This window comes from Scomber japonicus, chromosome 1 (assembly GCF_027409825.1).
Source record: "Scomber japonicus isolate fScoJap1 chromosome 1, fScoJap1.pri, whole genome shotgun sequence".
Taxonomy (NCBI): domain Eukaryota; kingdom Metazoa; phylum Chordata; class Actinopteri; order Scombriformes; family Scombridae; genus Scomber; species Scomber japonicus.
In genome coordinates, this window is record NC_070578.1 from 42613523 (window position 1) to 42626022 (window position 12500).

Genomic DNA, 12500 nt, shown 5'->3' on the forward strand with positions numbered 1-12500 from the left:
TCTCCTCCCTCCTCTGACTCTCTCCTCTCTCCTCCCTCCTCTGACTCTCTCCTCCCTCCTCTGACTCTCTCCTCTCTCCTCTGACTCTCTCCTCTCTCCTCTGACTCTCTCCTCCCTCCTCTGACTCTCTCCTCCCTCCTCTGACTCTCTCCTCCCTCCTCTGACTCTCTCCTCCCTCCTCTGACTCTCTCCTCCCTCCTCTGACTCTCTCACTCTCTCCTCTGACTCTCTCCTCCCTCCTCTGACTCTCTCCTCTCTCCTCTGACTCTCTCCTCCCTCCTCTGACTCTCTCCTCTCTCCTCTGACTCTCTCCTCTCTCCTCTGACTCTCTCCTCTCTCCTCTGACTCTCTCCTCCCTCCTCTGACTCTCTGCTCTCTCCTCTGACTCTCTCCTCTCTCCTCTGACTCTCTCCTCTGACTCTCTCCTCTGACTCTCTCCTCCCTCCTCTGACTCTCTCCTCCCTCCTCTGACTCTCTCCTCCCTCCTCTGACTCTCTCCTCTGACTCTCTCCTCTCTCCTCTGACTCTCTCCTCTCTCCTCTGACTCTCTCCTCTGACTCTCTCCTCTCTCCTCTGACTCTCTCCTCTGACTCTCTCCTCCCTCCTCTGACTCTCTCCTCCCTCCTCTGACTCTCTCCTCTGACTCTCTCCTCCCTCCTCTGACTCTCTCCTCCCTCCTCTGACTCTCTCCTCTGACTCTCTCCTCCCTCCTCTGACTCTCTCCTCTGACTCTCTCCTCCCTCCTCTGACTCTCTCCTCTGACTCTCTCCTCCCTCCTCTGACTCTCTCCTCTCTCCTCTCTCCTATGACTCTCTCCTCCCTCCTCTGACTCTCTCCTTCCTCCTCTGACTCTCTCCTCCCTCCTCTGACTCTCTCCTCCCTCCTCTGACTCTCTCCTCCTCCTCTGACTCTCTCCTCTGACTCTCTCCTCCCTCCTCTGACTCTCTCCTCCCTCCTCTGACTCTCTCCTCCCTCCTCTGACTCTCTCCTCTCTCCTCTGACTCTCTCCTCCCTCCTCTGACTCTCTCCTCTGACTCTCTCCTCCCTCCTCTGACTCTCTCCTCCCTCCTCTGACTCTCTCCTCCCTCCTCTGACTCTCTCCTCTGACTCTCCTCCTCCCTCCTCTGACTCTCTCCTCTCCTCCTCTGACTCTCTCCTCTCTCCTCTGACTCTCTCCTCTGACTCTCTCCTCCCTCCTCTGACTCTCTCCTCTGACTCTCTCCTCTGACTCTCTCCTCCCTCCTCTGACTCTCTCCTCTGACTCTCTCCTCTCTCCTCTGACTCTCTCCTCCCTCCTCTGACTCTCTGCTCTCTCCTCTGACTCTCTCCTCTCTCCTCTGACTCTCTCCTCTGACTCTCTCCTCTGACTCTCTCCTCCCTCCTCTGACTCTCTCCTCTGACTCTCTCCTCTGACTCTCTCTCCTCCTCCTCTGACTCTCTCCTCTGACTCTCTCCTCTCTCCTCTGACTCTCTCCTCTGACTCTCTCCTCCCTCCTCTGACTCTCTCCTCTCTCCTCTGACTCTCTCCTCTCTCCTCTGACTCTCTCCTCTGACTCTCTCCTCTGACTCTCTCCTCTGACTCTCTCCTCTGACTCTCTCCTCTGACTCTCTCCTCTGACTCTCTCCTCTCTCCTCCTCCTCTGACTCTCTCCTCTGACTCTCTCCTCCCTCCTCTGACTCTCTCCTCCCTCCTCTGACTCTCTCCTCTGACTCTCTCCTCCCTCCTCTGACTCTCTCCTCCCTCCTCTGACTCTCTCCTCCCTCCTCTGACTCTCTCCTCCCTCCTCTGACTCTCTCCTCTCTCCTCTGACTCTCTCCTCCCTCCTCTGACTCTCTCCTCCCTCCTCTGACTCCCTCCTCCCTCCTCTGACTCTCCTCTGACTCTCTCCTCTGACTCTCTCCTCTCTCCTCTGACTCTCTCCTCTGACTCTCTCCTCTCTCCTCTGACTCTCTCCTCTCTCCTCTGACTCTCTCCTCTGACTCTCTCCTCTCTCCTCTGACTCTCTCCTCTGACTCTCTCCTCTGACTCTCTCCTCTGACTCTCTCCTCTCTCCTCTGACTCTCTCCTCTGACTCTCTCCTCTCTCCTCTGACTCTCTCCTCTCTCCTCTGACTCTCTCCTCTGACTCTCTCCTCCCTCCTCTGACTCTCTCCTCCCTCCTCTGACTCTCTCCTCTGACTCTCTCCTCCCTCCTCTGACTCTCTCCTCTCTCCTCTCTCCTATGACTCTCTCCTCCCTCCTCTGACTCTCTCCTCTCTCCTCTCTCCTATGACTCTCTCCTCTCTCCTCTGACTCTCTCCTCCCTCCTCTGACTCTCTCCTCCCTCCTCTGACTCTCTCCTCTGACTCTCTCCTCCCTCCTCTGACTCTCTCCTCCCTCCTCTGACTCTCTCCTCCCTCCTCTGACTCTCTCCTCTCTCCTCTGACTCTCTCCTCCCTCCTCTGACTCTCTCCTCCCTCCTCTGACTCTCTCCTCTCTCCTCTGACTCTCTCCTCCCTCCTCTGACTCTCTCCTCCCTCCTCTGACTCCCTCCTCTGACTCTCTCCTCTCTCCTCTGACTCTCTCCTCCCTCCTCTGACTCTCTCCTCCCTCCTCTGACTCTCTCCTCCCTCCTCTGACTCTCTCCTCCCTCCTCTGACTCTCTCCTCCCTCCTCTGACTCTCTCCTCCCTCCTCTGACTCCCTCCTCTGACTCTCTCCTCCCTCCTCTGACTCTCTCCTCCCTCCTCTGACTCTCTCCTCCCTCCTCTGACTCTCTCCTCCCTCCTCTGACTCCCTCCTCTGACTCTCTGCTCCCTCCTCTGACTCTCTCCTCCCTCCTCTGACTCTCTCCTCCCTCCTCTGACTCTCTCCTCCCTCCTCTGACTCTCTCCTCTCTCCTCTGACTCTCTCCTCTCTCCTCTGACTCTCTCCTCTCTCCTCTGACTCTCTGCTCCCTCCTCTGACTCTCTCCTCCCTCCTCTGACTCTCTCCTCCCTCCTCTGACTCTCTCCTCCCTCCTCTGACTCTCTGCTCCCTCCTCTGACTCTCTGCTCCCTCCTCTGACTCTCTCCTCCCACTCTCTCCTCCCTCCTCTGACTCTCTCCTCCCACTCTCTCCTCCCTCCTCTGACTCTCTCCTCTGACTCTCTCCTCCCTCCTCTGACTCTCTGCTCCCTCCTCTGACTCTCTCCTCCCAATAAACCACAATAAAATTATATAAAATAAATATTTTTTTTTGGGGCTTTTTGTCTTTAATGGACAGATTAGTAGAGAGAGACAGGAAGCTGGAGGCAGAGAGAGGGGGAATGACGCAGGATAGGACGGCTTGGTGTGAGGACTGCAGCCTCTACACATGGGACAGGGGCTCTACCCACTGAGCTAAACACCACCACAAGTTTTGTGAATATTGAATCATGAGCTGTGGATGTTTGTGGGCAGAAAGATAAAACACCAAAGAACCTCGTTGGGAAGCATCTGCAAAATGTTTCAACTCCACAGATTTACCTGAAACACGAGGAGGAGAAGCTGAGTTTAAGAAACGCAGCGTCAAAGAAGACGTGATCGGCTCAGTGATCGGATTATTTAAACTCACTGATGGGTGATCGGCCTACTGAGAACCAACAGTAGAGTCTCTGATGACTCACCTTCCTCTGGGTCGGGGGTCTGTTGCAGGGCTGCCGGTGCTCCTGGGGGTCCCTGGTGTCCCGGGGCTGCGTGGTCCTGGTCCAGCCCAGCCGTGAACAGGCGTCCTGGGGCAGAGCGTGTGGTCGGCCGCCTCCGAGCTGCTGACCTCCAGACCGCGGATGAACACGCCCGTGTTCCCTCGTCTCACCGGCTCGCTGAGAGCCCGGGGGCACGGACCGTACCGGGACGAGTCCGGGGTGGAGGGGCAGTCGAAGCTCTGCGTCTTCCTCAGCTGCTGCCGCCTGCCGGAGGAGAAGGAGGAGCAGGAGGAGGTGGAGGAGCAGGGGGAGGAGGGGGCGAGGCTGGCGGAGGAGTGGAGGCGGGGGAGGCGGGGGGTGCAGAGGTCCGACGCCTCGTCTGAGGAGACGCTGCGGAACAGACGCTGCAGGAGGGGGGTGTGCTGAGGAGGGAGGGGGGAGGGGGGGGTGTGCTGAGGAGGGAGGGGGGAGGGAGGAGCTTCCTGCGGGGGGGTGGAGGGGCAGGAGGAGGCGGGGGAGGAGGTGACGCTGTCCTCGGGGGGGCTGGAGGGGGTCTCCCGGCCCATCCAGAGCCCTGATAGGGTCCTCCTGCTGAGGGGGGTGGAGCCTCTGCTGTGGGCGGAGTCAGAGCGTCGTCTGTGGGCGGAGTCTCGGGTCCGCCGCGCCGCCTCCATCTTCCTGTCGAACATCTTCTTGGTCTCCTGACATTTGGACCAGGCGAAGCTCCACTGACGGAGGCCTCGCTCCCCCCGCAGCCCCCCCGCCGCCTCCTTCATCTCCTGGAAACGGCCGTCTGGGATTGGCGGGTGCTGGCGGTGGTATTCCTCCAGGCAGCCAATCACAGCCTGGCATTTGTCTGGCAGCGTGCATTCCTCCATACTGATGCCGGCTAGGTGTCGCATGCCCTCCAACGCCCAGCCATACGCCTGCAGACAGGATATGACATCATCAGTGATTCATATTGATCCAGTTTATGAGCTGATACACACAGATATGATACAGGAAGTTAACGGAGCCGAGCTGCAGGCTGAGAGAGGATCAGCTGTTAGTCTCATTTATCGACCGTCCAGCAGGAAGAGGAAGTAGAAGTGAACCAAATAACCACAAAGGATAAATATCAGATGTAAACTGGCTCATTGTATAAACATAAAAGAGAAATGAAACTAAAGATCAACAGAATCAACCAGGCGGGGAGTTCTGGTTCTCTGAAATGAGGCCAACCAGGAAGTAACTTAGAGCTGCATTCTATCAAAAGGCCACCAGGGGGCGACCGTCTCTATACAAGTCAATGGAGAAGTAACTTAGAGCTGCATTCTATCAAAAGGCCACCAGGGGGCGACCGTCTCTATACAAGTCAATGGAGAAGTAACTTAGAGCTGCATTCTATCAAAAGGCCACCAGGGGGCGACCGTCTCTATACAAGTCAATGGAGAATTCACCAACTTCTCACTTGATTTCTAACCTCAGTAAACGTTTTCAAAATGTGTTTATGGTCTCAATCGCTAGTTTAAAGCCTTCTTCAATGCAGTATGATGTTCATTTGGGACATTTTGGCCTCCCTGATTTTATATGTGACGATAAAGCAGGGTATGCATTAGGGGGCGTGGCTACGTCCTGATTGACAGGTTGATTGACCAATGTCCTCCAGATCCAGCCCTCGTAACCATAGCAACCTCCCCGCTCCGCCCATGGCCCCGCCTCATGCCCATATAAGTAGAATCCATATTTTTATTTTTCCCAGCATGCACCTGAAATGTTCAAGATGGCGCTGCCTAGATTAGAAACTATTGGCTTCCGAGCAGCAGTCCACAAACCAATGGGTGACGTCACGGATGTTACGTCTGTTTCTTTTATACAGTCTGTGGTTTAAACTGAGAGTCAAAGACTTTAATCAAGTGACTGATACTCTGATCATTTCCTGCAGTAACAGACTAGCAGCGCCCCCTGCTGTCATGAGTCAGTAATCACAGGCTGTACCTCTAACTGTACTACTTTCTTTGTGTGTTTGTGTGTGTGTGTGTGTGTGTGTGTGTGTGTCTGTGTGTGTGTGTGTGTTGTTCAGTGTGTGTGTTTGTGTGTGTGTTTCTGTGTTTGTGTGTGTGTGTGTGTGTGTGTTTCTGTGTTTGTGTGTGTGTGTGTGTGTGTGTGTGTGTGTGTGTGTGTTTGTGTGTGTGTGTGTGTGTGTGTGTTTGTGTGTGTGTTTGTGTGTGTGTGTGTGTGTGTGTGTTTGTGTGTGTTGTTCAGTGTGTGTGTCTGTGTGTGTGTGTGTGTGTGTGTGTGTGTGTGTGTGTACTTGGTGGATGTTAAATGAATCTCGGCTCAGTTTGAAGTCAGTCGATGACATCAGCCTCACGCTGGGAGGCAGAAAGCTTTGAAGTGTGTGTCAGTGTGAGTTTGGGCGCCACTGAGGAGCCGACCAATGACCTCCTTTTTGTTGAGGATTGGAGGGGGAGGAGTGTGTGTGTGTGTGTGTGTGTGTGTGTGTGTGTGTGTGTGGGAGAGAGGGTGTAAATAAAAGAGAAGAGGCCTCCTGCTTTTCTACAGAGGACTGACGAGCTGAATGAGTCTTTACCCTTCTGACTGACAACTAACACATTACCTCACCACTAAAACAGCAGGACACACACACACACACACACACACACACACACACACACACACACACACACACACACACACACACTGAACAACACACACACACACACACAAAAATGTGAGGTCACGTGTGTGTCAGGTCAAACTGGGTCATTCACAACTTTCTCTTGAAGGAGGTCAGATTAAAGCTGCAGGAGTCAGAAGTGTCCAGCAGAGGGAGCTCACACAATGAGACATCATGTAGACACAATGTTCTAGTAGGTGGAAGACATTAATAAATAAATAACTCTTTATATACTGTTCATATTGTGTATTTTTTTTTAGTTTTATCATGTCCTATTTTACCTCAGACATGAAAATATAACATAGCAATAATGATGGAAATGTCTCTTTTTGGTAGTTTTAAGTCTCTTTAACTCACTCCATCTCTACGTTACCATGGTAACTAGATGGCAGCTGTTACTCAAACTACCTGGAGGTTGTTTTTAGTCATTTTTTCATCTCTTTTTGGAAGCATTTGGGTTTCTTCAGTCAATTTAAGTCTCTAAGTCATTTTTATCTCTCTTTTTGGTGGTTAAAGACTGTGTAAAGTGAAGTCAGACATTTTCTTCTAAACACATTAAATAGGTCATAAATGTATTTCTATAAAAGGTGTAAAAAGCATTTCAACCATTTAGATTTGAATTGTGGAGCTAGGATTAGCATAAACCCGCCCCTGCTGCTGTAGAGGTAGAAATACATTCAGCACACACTACTACTACTACAGTCTACAGTTAGCCAGTTAGCTGAGTTAGCACTACTACTACTACAGTCTACAGTTAGCCAGTTAGCTGAGTTAGCACTACTACTACTACAGTCTACAGTTAGCCAGTTAGCTGAGTTAGCACTACTACTACTACAGTCTACAGTTAGCCAGTTAGCTGAGTTAGCACTACTACTACTACAGTCTACAGTTAGCTGAGTTAGCACTACTACTACTACAGTCTACAGTTAGCCAGTTAGCTGAGCTAGCACTACTACTACAGTCTACAGTTAGCCAGTTAGCTGAGTTAGCACTACTACTACTACAGTCTACAGTTAGCCAGTTAGCTGAGCTAGCCGCCGAGTTAGCCACCGTGCTAACCGCTGAGCTATCAACCGAGTTAGCAGCTGAGCTAGCCGCCGAGCTAGCAACCGACTTAGCCGCCAAGCTAGCCGCTGAGCTAACCGCCGAGCTAGCCGCTGAGCTAACCGCCGAGCTAGCCGCCGAGTTAGCAGCTGAGCTAACCGCCGAGCTAGCAACCGAGTTAGCTGCCGAGCTAGCCGCTGAGCTAGCAGAAAGAGGCTGATTTTTACACAACTTTGAAGCCTAATTTCATTTATTTGGCGATTTTTTTAACCATTCAAATTTGGCAGGGTGGTTAACAACACACTTTTCTGTGGTATGTCAAACTCAGAACACATATTTATTCTGACATATTTATTCTAACTTTTTTAATAGTTTAATTTTAGGACATTTTAAAGCGAGTGTGGTGCAGTTGGGTTGAGATCAAGAAATTTGATTGGGCCGCTTTAGGTTATATTTGACCTGAACAGGAAGTGAAGGGTTAAACCATCAGACACAAACAGTTTCTACCTCTGCAGACTTGTTTCTAACCTGTTTAAACTCAAACACACAAACATCCAGCTGTTTACCATCAAACATCACGAGCTCTGACTGGACTTCCTGTTTGTGTCTTACTGTCTCTCTGCTACCTGACTGGACTTCCTGTTTGTGTCTTACTGTCTCTCTGCTACCTTTAACTGCGTCTCCAGAGGATCAGCTGTGATGTCTTTGTGTGTCTTTGTGTCTCGTTGGTGTTTAATCTGGTTTCTCTGAAAGCTTTCTGTCATTGTTCTAATCATGTTAACAGTTAAAGTGTCTCTGTCTCTGTTTGACAGGTCAACAATGAAACCAGATGGACCAACACACACACACGGAGGCTGCTACAGTAGGCCACTAGGTCAGAGTGTGTGTGTGTGTGTGTGTGTGTGTGTCTGTGGGAACTGAGCGGCTGGTGATCAGGACACATCAGCCAGCTAATCAGTTTGAAGAGCACTCAGCCAAGACACTTACACAAAACACACACAATGACACTTACACACACACACACACACATATATACACACACTGACTGACACTAATACACACACACACACACACACACACACACACACACACACACACTGACTGACACTAACACACACACACACGTCTTTCCAGCAGTAAAAGCTCCGTTAACATGTTCTTTAATATGTGTAATTGATGTCTCCATGGCAACAGTCTGTAAACATGATTACAAACATGCTGCTTAATAATATGTGTGTGTGTGTGTGTGTGTGTTGTGTGTGTGTCTGTGTGTGTGTCTGTGTGTGTGTGTGTCAGTGTGTGTGTGTGTCTGTGTATGTGTATGTGTGTGTGTGTGTCAGTGTGTGTGTGTGTGTGTGTCTGTGTGTGTGTGTGCGTGTCAGTGTGTGTGTGTGTGTCTGTGTGTGTGTGTCAGTGTGTGTGTGTGTCTGTGTGTGTTGTGTGTGTGTGTCTGTGTGTGTGTGTGTGTGTGTGTCAGTGTGTGTGTGTGTCAGTGTGTGTGTCTGTGTGTGTGTGTGTGTGTGTGTGTGTGTGTGTTTGTGTGTGTGTGCATTGGTCGTCTACCTGACAGTTTAAACCCTGATGAAGCTGTGAAGTAACAACTACATTACCCACAATGCATTTCACTCTGGTTGAATCTACAAAACAACAAGAGGTAAGAGGAGGGAAAGGAAGACAGAGACAAACATTTGTATTTGAACAATTTGAGAGAGCGATATAAAATAAAAGAATGAAAAGAAAAAGTAAAGACGAGTAAAGGAAGAAAGAAGAGGAAGAGAAAATGAGAGAAGGAAAAAGAAGAAAAGACAAAAAGAAAAGAAGAAGAAGAAGAAGAAGAGAAGTCCTGATGGCACTAATTAAAATAATATGTGATTGTTATTGTGCTGCAGAGGAGGAAGAGGAAGAAGAGGAGGAGGAGGAAGAGGAGGACGAGGAGGGAGAGGAGGAAGAGGAGGAGGGAGAGGAGGAGGGAGAGGAGGACGAGGAGGAAGAGGAGGAAGAAGAGGAGAAGGAGCAGGAGGAAGAGGAAGAGGAGGGAGAGGAGAAGGAGGAGGAGAAGGAGGAAGAGGAGGGAGAGGAGAAGGAAGAGGAGGAGGAGGAAGAGGAGGAGGAGGAAGAGAGGAGGAGGAGGAGAGGAGGAGGAGGAGGAGGAAGAGGTGGAAGAAGAGGAGAAGGAGGAGGAGGAGGAAGAAGAGGAGGAGGAGGAGGAGGAGGAGGAAGAAGAGGTGGAAGAAGAGGAGAAGGAGGAAGAAGAGGAGGAGGAGGAAGAAGAGGAGGAGAAGAAGGAAGAGGAGCAGGAGAAGGAAGAAGAGGAGGAGGAAGAGGAGGAAGAGAAGGAGGAGAAGGAGGAAGAAAAGGAGGAAGAGGAGGAGGAGGAGGAGGAGGAAGAAGGAGGAAGAGGAAGAGTGACCAGGAGCAGACAGGCTCTGGTTTTGGGGACAGCAGCTCTGCAGGACTCCTGGAGCCAGTCACCCGAAGAGGAGGAGGGGGAGGAGGAGGGGGGTGGGGAGGAGGGGGGGGGGCTCCAAAACAGATGAAAGGAAGTGGTGTGTAGGAGGAGGAGGAGGAGGAGGAGGAGGAGGAGGAGGAGGAGTGGTTTGTACTTGAGTTGTTTTTGTGGTTTGTGGATGAAGAGTTTAAGTGTTTATAGACTGAGAGGAGCTTCATGTTTACGCCTCACACAGACTCTCACCACTCCTCATGTTCAGCTCTGACTCACTGACCCTGGCTCATGTTCAGCTCTCAGTAACAGACCCTGGCTCACACTGATCTCTCTCATGTTGAGCTTCCTGTTGAGCAGCTCATCAAACCTCTGACTGACTGAAGAAAGGTTTTATAAAGTAAAGTAGAAACATCAGAGTAAAGTTTAAATCTTCAGCAGCAGCTCAGCTCCTAGTTACTCTGCTACAGACTCGTGGTGCGTTCTGACTGACACTAAAACACACACACACACACACACTGACTGACACTAATACACACACACTGACCCACACACGTCTTTCCAGCAGTAAAAGCTCCGTTAACATGTTCTTTAATTTGTGTAATTGATGTTTCCATGGCAACAGTCTGTAAACATGATTACAAACATGATGCTTAATAATATATATGTGTGTGTGTGTGTGTGTGTGTGTGTGTGTGTGTGTGCATTGGTCGTCTACCTGACAGTTTTAACCCAGATGAAGCTGTGAGGTAACAACTACATTACCCACAATGCATTTCACTCTCTACAAAACAACAAGAGGTAAGAGAAAGAAAAGGAAGATAGAGACAGAGAGACAAACATTTGTATTTAAACAATTTGAGAGAGTGATATGAAATTAAAGAATGAAAAGAAAAAGTAAAGACGAGTAAAGGAAGAAAGAAGAGGAAGAGGAAATGAGAGAAGGAAAAAGAAGAAAAGACAAAAAGAAAAGAACAGAAGAAGAAGAAGAAGAGAAGTCCTGATGGCACTAATTAAAATAATATGTGATTGTTATTGTGCTGCAGAGGAGGAAGAGGAGGAGGAGGGGGAGGAAGAGGAGGAAGAGGAGGAAGAGGAGAAGGAGGAGGAGGAGGAGGAAGAGGAGGAGGAAGAGGAAGAAGAGGAGAAGGAGGAGGAAGAGGAGGACGAGGAGGAAGGGGAAGAGGAGGAGGAGGAAGGGGAGGAGGAGGAGGAGGAAGAGGAGGAGGAAGAGGAAGAAGAGGAGGAAGAGGAGAAGGAGGAGGAGGAGGAGGAAGAGGAGGAGGAAGAGGAAGAAGAGGAGAAGGAGGAGGAAGAGGAGGACGAGGAGGAAGGGAAGAGGAGGAGGAGGAAGGGGAGGGGAGAAGGAGGGAGAGGAGGAGAAAGAGGAGGAAGAGGAGGAGGAGAAAGAAGAAGAAGAGGAGGAAGAGGAGAAGGAAGAGAAGGAGAAGGAGGGAGGAGGAGGGAGAGAAAAAGGAGGAGGAGGAAGAGGAGGAAGAGAAGGAGAAGGAGGAGGAAGAAGAGGACGAGGAGGAAGAGGAGAAAGAAGAGGAGGAGGAGGAGGGAGAGGAGGTGGAGGAAGAAGAGGAGGAGGGAGACGAGAAGGAGAGGAGAAGGAGGAAGAGGAGGAGGTGGAGGAGGAGGGAGAGGAGAAGGAGGAGGAGGAGGAAGAGGAGGAAGAAGAAGAGAAGGAGGAGGAGGGAGAGGAGAAGGAGGAAGAAGAGGAGGAGGAGGAGGGAGAGGAGGAAGAGGAGGGAGACGAGAAGGAGGAAGAAGAGGAAGAGGAGGAGAAGGAGGAAGAGGAGGAGAAGGAGAAGGAAGAAGAGGAGAAGGAAGAAGAGGAGGAGGAGGAGGAGGAGGGAGAGGAAAAGGAGGAGGAGAAGGAGGAGGAGGGAGAGGAGAAGGAGGAGGAGGGAGAGGAGGAGAAAGAGGAGGAAGAGGAGGAGAAGGACGAAGAAGAGGAGGAGGAGGAGAAGGAGGAGGAGGAGGAGAAGGAAGAAGAGGAGGAGGAGAAGGAGGAGGAGGAGGAGAAGGAAGAAGAGGAGGAGGAAGAGGTGGAGGAGAAGGAGGAGGAGGAAGAAAAGGAGGAAGAGGAGAAGGAGGAGGAGGAGGAGGAGGAAGAGGAGGAGGAGGAAGAATGACCAGGAGCAGACAGGCTCTGGTTTTGGGGACAGCAGCTCTGCAGGACTCCTGGAGCCAGTCACCCGAAGAGGAGGAGGGGGAGGAGGAGGGGGGGTGGGGAGGAGGGGGGGGGGCTCCAAAACAGATGAAAGGAAGTGGTGTGTAGGAGGAGGAGGAGGAGGAGGAGGAGGAGGAGGAGGAGGAGGAGGAGTGGTTTGTACTTGAGTTGTTTTTGTGGTTTGTGGATGAAGAGTTTAAGTGTTTATAGACTGAGAGGAGCTTCATGTTTACGGCTCATACAGACTCCTGCTGACCGCTCCTCATGTTCAGCTCTGACTCACTGACCCTGGCTCACACTGATCTCTCTCATGTTGAGCTTCATGTTGAGCTTCCTGTTGAGCAGCTCATCAAACCTCTGACTGACTGAAGACAGATTTCAGACTCAGTAGAAACATCAGAGTAAAGTTTAAATCTCCTGCAGCAGATCAGCTCCTAGTAACGCTGCTACAGACTTGTGGTGCGTTCAAGTTTTACTCAGAAGTCAGAATTTCCAACTTCCTCGTCAGACATTTGAACTGTAACTGCAACCCAACA

General features: G+C 51.0%; 1 protein-coding gene across 1 annotated transcript in view; it reads right to left on the reverse strand.

The window, feature by feature from the left end:
* plekhg4 (pleckstrin homology domain containing, family G (with RhoGef domain) member 4) overlaps positions 1-12500 on the reverse strand; it is a 56985-nt gene that overhangs the window by 18863 nt on the left and 25622 nt on the right. The window contains exons 16-17 of the mRNA XM_053332632.1: positions 4129-4568; positions 3625-4032 (exon numbers count right to left, since the gene is read on the reverse strand). Coding sequence (XP_053188607.1) covers positions 3625-4032; positions 4129-4568 — 848 coding nt within the window. The remainder of the gene's footprint in view (positions 1-3624; positions 4033-4128; positions 4569-12500) is intronic.